Source organism: Etheostoma spectabile, unplaced genomic scaffold (assembly GCF_008692095.1).
Source record: "Etheostoma spectabile isolate EspeVRDwgs_2016 unplaced genomic scaffold, UIUC_Espe_1.0 scaffold00000880, whole genome shotgun sequence".
Lineage (NCBI taxonomy): Eukaryota > Metazoa > Chordata > Actinopteri > Perciformes > Percidae > Etheostoma > Etheostoma spectabile.
Window position 1 is genome coordinate 13130 of NW_022602658.1, and position 10801 is coordinate 23930.

A 10801-nucleotide genomic window follows, 5' to 3' on the forward strand; every position below is an offset into this window, starting at 1 on the left:
TCACTTTTTAAAAATCAAATGTCGTTGTAACATCTGTTTGCATATTCATTACTTATCATGTAAATAACTTTTTTCCTTTCTTTCTTTTGTCCTCAGGTGATATCATGATGCCAGATTCTCTCCTGAAAACAACTGGAATAAGTGCGCAGCTCAGTTTTTAATTTGTATTGTTTTATAGTTATCTAATAAAACTGAATAATAAAAAATAATAACTAATAAAAAAAAAGGAAAATGCTCTGGCTTAAATTGCCCAAGATTAATATGATGAACAAATATGTCATGGTAATAATAAAATACATTAGTTTGATAATGTGATGTGTGACACACCACTTACAACTCATTGCATACATATGTAGATCTAATCCACTAAAAGTTGTACCATGTACACATTTGCATAACCAGAGGAAGTACTGTGGGGGAAGGGAGGTTACTTCATCAATACAATTTAATTAGATTTATGTTTAAATACAATGATGGATTTATAGGCTCTGAAGCGTACAGTATAGTTTAAAAAGAGCTTCTTCTAAGTTAAACTGACACCTTTTTACACAGCACTAGAGTCCAGTGATGCAGACATGCTGATTCAAACTCTGTGCCTTATAAAACGGTTCATCAAGGCAAGGCAAGGCAAGGCAGCTTTATTTGTATAGCACATTTCAGCAACAAGGCAATTCAAAGTGCTTTACACAAAATCAGTTAAACAGATAAAACACAAGTAAAAACAGTTAAAAATCACAAGCATTAAAAACCGGTAAAACACATGAATAGACAGTTAAAAACAAAGAGAAACATAAAACACAAGAATAAAATTTACAGTGCAGCATAAGAAATTTAAAGAAATGATTAGTCATTTAAAGAAAGGCAGCATCAAATAGAAAGGTCTTCAGCCTTGATTTAAAAGAACTGAGAGTAGCAGCGGATCTACAGGTTTCTGGGAGTTTATTCCAGATATGAGGAGCATAGAAACTGAAAGCTGCTTCACCCTGTTTAGTTCTGACTCTGGGGACAGAAAGCAGACCTGTCCCAGATGACCTGAGAGGTCTGGGTGGTTCATAGTGTAGTAGCAGATCAGCAATATATTTTGGACCTAAACCGTTAAGTGATTTATAAACTAGCAAGAGTACTTTGAAATCAATTCTTTGAGACACAGGAAGCCAGTGTAAAGACTTCAGAACTGGAGTGATGTGATCCAGTCTCTTGGTCTTAGTGAGGACTCGAGCAGCAGCGTTCTGAATCAGCTGCAGCTGTCTGATTGATTTTTTAGGGAGACCTGTAAAGACCCCGTTACAGTAGTCAAGTCTACTGAAGATAAAGGCATGGACAAGTTTTTCTAAATCCTGTTGACACATAAGTCCTTTAACCCTTGATATATTCTTAAGGTGATAGTAGGCTGACTTTGTAATTGTCTTAATGTGGCTGTTAAAGTTCAGGTCTGAGTCCATGACTACACCAAGATTTCTGGCTTTGTCTGTTGTTTTTAACATTGTTGTTTGAAGCTGAGCGCTGACTTTTAATCGTTCCTCTCTTGCTCCAAAAACAACCACCTCAGTTTTTCCTTCATTTAATTTCAGAAAGTTCTGGCACATCCAGTCGTTAATTTGTTCGATGCACTAGTCAGTTTTTGTATTGGACTATAGTCCCCTGGCGATAAGGTTATGTAAATTTGTGTGTCGTCCGCATAACTATGGTAACTTATTTTGTTTTTCTCCATAATCTGAGCCAGTGGAAGCATGTAGATGTTAAACAGAAGAGGCCCCAGAATGGAGCCTTGCGGAACTCCGCACGTCATATTTGTACGCTCAGATGCATAATTACCTATAGACACAAAGTAATCCCTATTCTTTAGGTAGGATTCAAACCAGTTTAGTACTGAGCCAGAAAGGCCAACGCAGTTTTCCAATCGGTCTAGTAGTATATCGTGGTCGACCGTGTCAAATGCAGCACTGAGATCAAGTAATACTAAGATTGAAATTTTGCCATTATCTGTGTTAAGGTGGATGTCATTAAAGACTTTGACAAGAGCCGTTTCAGTGCTGTGGTGTGGTCGGAAACCCGACTGAAAGGTATCAAAACTGTTGCTTAGTGACAAGAAATGGTTGAGTTGTTGAAAGACTACTTTTTCAATGATTTTACTTAAAACGGAAGGTTTGATATTGGCCTATAGTTGCTCATTAGTGACTTGTCTAGGTTGTTCTTTTTTAAGAGTGGCTTGATTACTGCAGTTTTCAGGGCCTGTGGAAGATACCTGAAGAAGAGATGTGTTCACAATCTGTAGAAGATCAGAAGTCAAACAATTGGAAACATTTTTGAAAAGTCCGTTGGTAGAACATCAAGGCAACAGGTCGAGGTTTTCAGATGTTGAATAATGTCCTCCAGGTTTGTATGGTTGATCGTGTGAAATTCTGTCATATTGGAACTATTTTTGCTTGAACACTGTGACAACACATATCCTGGACTTGATATGGAGGCACTGACTGTTTGTCTAATCTTTTGAATTTTGTCTTGAAGAAGGAGGCAAAGTCATTGCAGGCCTTGGTAGATAAAAGTTCAGATGCTACTGGTACTGGAGGGTTTGTTAACCTATCAACAGTAGCAACAAAGCACGGGAATTATTATTGTTTCTAGAGATAATATCAGAGAAAAAGGACCTTCTTGCATTCCTCAGTTCCAAATTATAAATGCGAAGTCTCTCTTTATAGGAGTTATAATGGACCAGGAGATTTGTTTTTCGCCACCTTCGTTCAGCTTTCCTACACTCTCTTTTTTCTGTTCTCACCAGTAGGACATTTCTCAGACAAATAGCTGACAATTAAAGCAATCCTTACAGGGCACAAGGGATCAGTGAATGGGGGTATGAGTATGAAAACAAGGTGCATCTTATGCTGTGGCCTCAACAGTTTCCAAATCTTAACCCAGCTAGACACCAATGAGATTTTGGACTACTAGATAGCTACAATATATGCCAAGGAGCATTCTCTCTCTCTCTTTCTCTTTCTCTCTTTCTCTCTCTCTCTCTCTGTCACACAGAGTTCATAGAAGTTGTTACAAGTTACTCCTTTTGGGAATTAATGACAGAGCATTAATAAAGTCATAAAAAACATCTCAAGAGCCTGCAAATATTTAAAGTAGATCCCATGAGCATTAATGCTATTTTCCAGCAATGCCCTGCTTCCCACACACAGTTACTGACGATCACATCTGCCAGCTGCCAACAGAGAAGCAGTAGATCAGGACAAGAAAAAATAAAATAAAAATAAAATAATCTGATGCATGATTATCCCCGGTGTTATCTTGCTCTACACTATTGATGATGACAGTATTATTACCATCACATGTGCTTTTCCTGCTTTGCAAAGACAAATGTCCGTTGTGAAAGGGGTCTATGGGTGTATAAACTGCCCTGTTCTGTAGAAGATAATTTAATTAATTATGCAAAGTACACAGTATTTAACCTCAATTGATGGCACATCTTCTGTTCTCTCATCCGCCTAAACATAGTTTTATTTCTTTTTAGCAACAGTATTTATACCGTAGGCCTATTTGTCATTTTGTAGGGTCGTTTGGGTGACACTCAGATCAAAATAGAAAATGTCCGACAGGGCTTGAACGCAGCATTAGCTGGGTTCACACTATGCTGACGTGTCGCACCTCTTGCTCCGGAAGTTTTCATTTCAATTTGCCTCTGCGGGCGAGAAGCGGCTCCGTTCGCTCCCATTCATTCTGTTCCCCAGACCCGGAAAGAATTTGACGTGTGTGTATGCATGGCAAAGTGTGTTTCCGGTATAACGTGTGTGTTGATCGGCGTTCAGCCTTTTTCTCTTGGCTTTCAGTAGAACAGTCACTGACTTCAGAGTCCCAGCTCCCTTGCCTGGTCACCCCTTAACGGCGTTATATTTCAAACCGGTGGACATGGCATCTGTTTCAGCACCAGCTCAGACAGGCCCTTCTCCGGCTGCTTCTCTTCAAAGAGGAATTGTGAAAATGGTAGGAAGGAATCCTAACATACATATGTGAGCTCACTTAGCTTAGTGAGCCAGGGCTAATGAAGGCTAACTAGCGTTAACTGTCATACAACTTTAATAAACTTATTTTAGTATATAGCTAAACGTACCTGAGTGTTAAATGCCAGTCTTTGGCATGTGTCACTAACATTCAGTTAACCTAGCTGCGGCAGCATGTCAGCTAACATTAGCTGGTTTGCTACTTAATTTGCTAGCCAGCTAATAAGCTGAAACCAGCGACGTTAACACATGTTAGCTATAAGTAACTTAAACTAACCATTTCAGTGGAAATGTGACGTATATCTACAAATGATAAGTTGTCAAAGTTGCTTTACATGTACTAAAATCCCAAAAGGTTATTTAGTAACTTAGCTGTAACGTTAACAGATGTTTAGTTTCCCAGCTATCTGCTAGCTAGCTAGCTAACTTGCGTTTACTCTTATGTTCTCCAAGTGTTGACTTTAATGTACAAAGTTCGTTGTCTGTGGTCCTGCGGAACACGGAGTTGACAGCGTTTACACAAATTGAATGTCTTTATCTTATTAGCGACATAAAAATTAGTACTTAGCCAAGTAGCGCGTAAGCTAGCTAACAATCTAAGCTTCTTCTAATATCGCTTCATTATTGTCCCTCTCAGCATTTACTATAAATGCGATTGTATCATATTTTTGCAGTTAAAGTACTGATTATTAATGTTAAAAATATGGGATTCAGGACTCTATTTCTATGTTTCCGACCATTCAAGTCCCGGAGCGTTTCCCTAGTGTGCTTGTTGCAGCTAACCACAGGGAACTGACACGTAGCTATAGCTTTCTTTCCCTGTAATCTCTCATCTTGGCTGTGTGTAGTCTCTGTTTCTGTTACTTTACCTTCTTTGACTTAGATTCGGCCTGGTACTTTGTTCTAACGGCAAGATACCTTTACTCATTTAGATGGTTAAGTTAGGGTTCTTTAGCAACTGTAGTTCCTAACCTTATATTTTCTCAAGAGACTGTATGTATTGCACAGTTCTATAGTTTGAACTCCGAAAGGTAGCCAGACCCAATAGTTTCACTCAGTCTTCTGGAACAAACACATAAAAGCGGAGTTATATTGTTGTATACGTTTTAGATGTTAGTATTAGTAAGTAAATGTGCATGCAACTCATTCAACTTTATCATGGGAGAGCATATTAAACAAAACACTCACACTTGTCTCTAGGTGTTGGAAGAAGAGTTGTTTTTTTACAATTCGTAGCTGCTGTAAACAGGTTAGCACTGTTGTCCTCCCCTTGAGAAGGTGTAATAATAGGTTACACTCTTGTGGGTTCATTACCAAAGGAATGAGGGTTTTGTGAAGCCTCTGCTAGTGCACCAATCTAAGTACTTCATTAAAATGATTTTGGTAAGAGATGAATTTCCAATGAACTCTTAACGCTCACTATGTTTAGTTTTACAGTAGAACCTTCATAATGTCCCTTATCTAATAGAATCAACTCTGTGCCTTGAGAACACTCTGCCATCATCCTAACTGTCTCTGTGGATTATTTTAAAAAGCAGATCAAGACCCATCTGTTCATACAGGCATTTGGTTAACCTGTCTGCCCCAAGTATCTTCAATGATTTTTTTTATTATTCCCTGTAAAGCACTTTGTGGCTTATGTCTAAGAACAGCACTTTAGAAATACTTTTGACTTTACTTACTTACTTACTTACTTGAGAAATGTGATCGGGAAGTCAAGCAAAGCTTCGTAGTGCATTCCAAGTGGAACTTGTCCCTTTTGTAAACAAAGATGGGGGGGGGGGTAGTGTCTCTTTTTTGCCATGCCTGGTCAATACATAAAAAATACAACTACTCTTCTGCTTAGCCTATAGCCTACTTGATTGGACTGCGTCAGATAGTGCGGAATGGTGGTGTTTTGATGGAAGACTTTATCTAGCCCCCATCTTAGATCAACAGCCCCCAGTGATGCTCCCTGCAGACACACTGGAGAGTTGGCAGATAAAACGTGTTTGCTCAGATTTGTGTAAATGCCATGGTTGTCATACCCAAGAGTACGGTTATCTTTTTTTTTTTTTTTGTATTTAGCTATGTTATCAGATGGTGTGATCTCAGCATGTGTTTGAATGACAGACCGTCTCCATGGCAACGTGAAGATGAAGTTGCTTTCCAGCTCTATAATAGTTTTCCAAGCCTCTGTAACATGTTTTTAAGATTTTGCTAGTTTATAACTACAGTGATTTTATTAAATTGGCAAGTGATTTGCATTTACACAGCATGGTTGCCTTAATTGCCTACCTACTTTATTTGTTTGTTATACCAGTTTCAAATGAATCCTCAATGACCCTTCCATTGTGCTTATTAGATCAACACTTTCCGTAATGCAAATGCATATTCAACAGTTTACTGAATGTAGCGTGTATTGACTGAGATAACATAGAAACTGAAATCTACCTCTTATTTCTTGGGGTCTGGTATTTGTGCCTGGTGTTTGTGGCCTGTGAATTGCAATGGGGGCAAATACTTTTTACTGTTGACTTTTATCTTCTCCAATTGACAGTCTTTATTGTCATCTCTCCAGGTCTTGTCAGTTGTGCCATCATTGTCGGGCCAGCCTCGGGGTGGCCCACCCCCGGAGCGTCAGATCAATCTCAGTAATATCCGAGCAGGGGCCATGGCCCGTCGAGCCGCTCAGGGCCAACCCGACACCAAGGACACCCCTGATGAGGTGAGCACCTCTATCCCATTCTGTTGGGGTTTGTTTTATATTATGTGGTTTGGCAAAGGCAGAACAAGGTCCTTCTAAGTAGCCCTGCAGCACACACTACTATTCCAATTTGGCGGTTAATGCTGATATGGGCATCTTTGTTTTAATTGGGGTAGAATAAATAGCTTTGGAATTTTTGTCACATTGCTTTGCTATTGTAATTCCCATCTATCCGTTGTAATAATGTATGGATCTGTATTCAGACATCCTTGATTGTATAAATGATAAGGAAGTCTAGAGATAACATGTCAATTCTCTCAAGGCTTTAAGATACCACTGTTGCAATTTTCTTTTCAAGCCTTTGAAAGTCCATCAATTTATTAATCAAAGGCAGATGTTACCACTCTCTGTTCTTATTTTAAAATACACTATGGGCCTTTTTCTTTTATCTGATGAGAAAATGGGAGGAATACAGAGAGAATTTGCTTTTAACCTTTTTTTCTCCGTTTTTTTGGTAATACTGCTTGTGTAACTATTGTGTTTAGTGGGTACTATTTTCACTTCATTACTGCGACTGTTATGAGTCTGGTGGCTGTGAAGAGGCAAAAGAAAAAAAAACTGCAGTTGGGGCCACCAACTGTGATCAAACTGTAAATTAATCAGAAATATATACAACACACTTTTTTTTTTATGAAGGATTTTTTTGTCCTGTTGATACTCATCAGTCAACATATACCTTGTTTTTTGTGATAAACCTTTGATTTGACAGCTTTATGGAAGAGTACATTAATATTCCTGTCTGTATTGCAGCCATGGGCCTTTCAAGCTAGAGAGTTCCTGCGGAAGAAGCTAATCGGCAAAGAAGTGTGCTTCACTGTGGAAATCAAGACCGCTTTGGGCAGGGAGTACGGCATGGTCTACCTGGGGAGAGGTAAGTGGACTGTCGCATCTAAAATAACAAACTGGTCTGAACAATGTCCACATAGGGAAGGATAACAAATTCCATACGTTTTCCTTTTCACCTTGATGTTTTTGTGAGTTTTTTTTTTTTTTTTTTTTTAAGAATAAATCAAAATCATATGAGAACACTGATGCCATACTGAATTAACATACCTGTGATGTGAAAACAGTTAGTTATGCACACTTATCACACGTTGCCCACATGGCTACCTGTCTTAAAGGGGAAGGGTCATCCGGTAATAATCATGTAAAGGACAACGTGAAAGTTAACTTTTCTACAGAATCAAGCAGCAAAAAGGAGGAGCGTCAACATCGCAACGTCCTGCGATGTGACTATCGCGCATGCGCACATCGCAATGTGGATGATAAAAAAAAAATATCGTTCAGCCCTAGTTATGACTGTGCTATCACAATATTGCCTGTATATTTGTGCTAAAATAGACTTAAAATTTCTTAAGTACCTGTTTTTCAAATAGTTTGATGGTGGTACAGTACTGTAGTATCTTTCAGTGAAGTTGTACCTGCTGCTAGCTTATCAGCTGCAAGTACGATTCAACAGAATAGTTTGTAATCAACATTAAATCAGCACCCCTGCAAAAGCACATTTCTACATGTAGCTAGACGGCCCTCTTCTCCTAAATGCCAGCACTCGTGATGGCCTCTGTCCAATCAAAATACCTGACCAGAACTAACTTCTGTATAATAATAATAATAATAATAAAAAAAGAAGAAATTCTGTAACCCTGACTCTTTTAGTTGTTTTCTCTGTCTTCTCATTATAGACACAACAGGTGAGAACATCGCTGACTCCTTGGTGAACGAGGGCCTTGCCACAGTCCGCAGGGAAGGAATCAGGGGCAACAAGTAAGATTTTTGAATCTCTGCTCCTTTTAATTTTTGTTACCATGAATGGCATTACACTTATAGTGCAGTACAGTTCCACCTGCTTAATATTGTCTTGTCAGGTGTAAAACACTCACTATTAGAACATTCAGCAACACGTTAGCATGAAACTGAAACTCATGCAGAAGAATGTTAGGTTTTTATTCTGTCTGCTTCTCAGCTTTTTGGTAAGATTAGTTGAAAAAGGATAATACATTTAGAGGAAATTATGTGTATTGATAAGATTGGAATTCAATATCCCACACAGTATGTGACTGTACCATATGTCATAGTTTATCTTTGGGATATCTAATTGTTGCATATCAGATTCTGTGGTGTGTATTATGTTGTTATGGTGCCATAATCGCTACATTGGCCTGGCTGATCTATAACATTATACAAGAGACCAATCATAAATCTTTCCCTCTAAAAACCTTTGCTTAATCAATGTGGTTTATGTGCTTCTGGTCATCAAAACTGGTTTTAGTTTGCAACTTTACACTGAGTAAGGATGAATAATTGTTGACAAGATTTGATAATTTTCTGTAGCAGCACAACACTGGTAAATCTGTGGGGACATATGCATAAGTCCTCAACTAATAGACTGTAGAGAATTGAGATGGAGTCATGGTGTCCCAGATGTGGCAGTATTACCCTGCTGCTACAATTATGTACCCTCTGAAACTCTTTTCTGCCACATTGCCCTTACACAGTAATCTCCTGAACACACTTTCACACCCAGCGCTATATGACAAAGTACTGCACATCCCCCCAGTGGCAGTATTTGCACATTACACACATTACAAGCAATTTCACTCATGCTGCTACATGTGCATCTTCCAACATGAACGAAGATGATGGGAAATCTGTTGCTAATGACCCATTTCAAGCATTCTGCGCAATGGCCCACAACAACCACTAATGTAAATGATGCTTTAAGTGTGAGCAGGGATCATTTGGCCAAAAGGGAACCCCATTACTCAGTGAGGACTTAAGGCCTTAGTTTTTCCCTCAGTGTGTTAGCCTCCAATATCATTACCCTTCATGATTGGCTATGTTGATCACACTAACTATGATGTGATCAGAATTATGGGGGACGATTATAACGATGATGGCTTTCGGACACTGCAGTTAAACGGTTCAACGCTGACTGCGGCTTGGGAAAACAGTCCCCACATTCACAGATTTATGGAAATGGGCGAATGCTCAGCAGTGCACAGAGCAGGCTGGAGCACAGTTGTTCAGGCTTGATTGTTTATTAAGCAAGAATGAACTCACTCTCTCACTCACTGACTCACTAGATGTTGAATGTTCATTTCTGTCCACTTTTGACATGAATAAAATAGGAATCAATTGTGTATTTAAACACTTGGGATTGATTCCAGTAACTTCTCTCAGCACAGATTACTTTTTAGATTAACTAGAATTATCTTTGAAACCAGCAAACATCTTTACCGTAGACGAATACTTGTCATTGTCCCATTGATTAAAATTCCCACAACATCAGCTCAGTCATGTTCTTTCACTGCGAGATAAGCTTTTTTTGCTGTCCGTTTGTTTATGTTCCTTCCGTATGTTCCCTCAATGTTGTAATAATACCTCACAGCACTGTTGGTAGGAATGGCATATCCCATAATGGCTTTTATAGATTCCATTTAAATTATCCCAGAAAGGCTTTGGTTTAGTGCACTCATAAAAACAGAGTAGTGTCTTTCCACCAGATCATTACAGTGCCTTCAGCATGTGTTTAGAGTTTTTTTTTTTTTTTATCTTGGGTGGTTATGAAGAGAAGAAAAAAAAATTAAATCCTTCCAGCAGGAACTTTCTCCAACGCATCCTTCCCTTGTTATTACACTGACTGTATGGTTTGTTTTTGCCCTACAAAGTCATAATCTGACAAATACATACTTTATTACTTGCAATCTTAAATCTGTTGATTTGTGCAACAGAAATATTCTAGTCTAGTCTCAAACTTTTAAAGTTTTACCATTAATGAAATTATGTGATGTTCAGCTTTGTGCTTTAGCTTTGGGCTACATATTGCTGCTGCGTCGGTGTCAGGCAAATTTATCTTCATTTACTAATCACACAGATGAGTTTTTTGGGTTGCTCTTGGGAGGTTTCATCATTTGAGCTTCACTTTAACTTGATCAGTCATAAGAAATGCTGTCCTTGGTGCTGAGCCATACGGTGATTGGCACAGACACATAATCACAATCTACTCTACTCAGTCTTTCATCTCCATCATTCAGTCAGACTGCTTTTCTTTAAA

At 38.7% G+C, this 10801-nt stretch overlaps 1 protein-coding gene across 1 annotated transcript; it reads left to right on the top strand.

Annotated features, from left to right (window-relative positions):
• The first annotated feature begins 6592 nt into the window (after positions 1–6592).
• On the top strand, positions 6593–8535 carry LOC116674614 (staphylococcal nuclease domain-containing protein 1-like). The gene is made up of 3 exons (XM_032507000.1): positions 6593–6708; positions 7498–7618; positions 8430–8535. Exons 1-3 carry the CDS (start codon positions 6655–6657, stop codon positions 8513–8515), a joined length of 261 nt encoding a protein of 86 aa, XP_032362891.1. The 5' UTR covers positions 6593–6654; the 3' UTR covers positions 8516–8535.
• The last annotated feature ends 2266 nt before the right edge of the window (positions 8536–10801 follow it).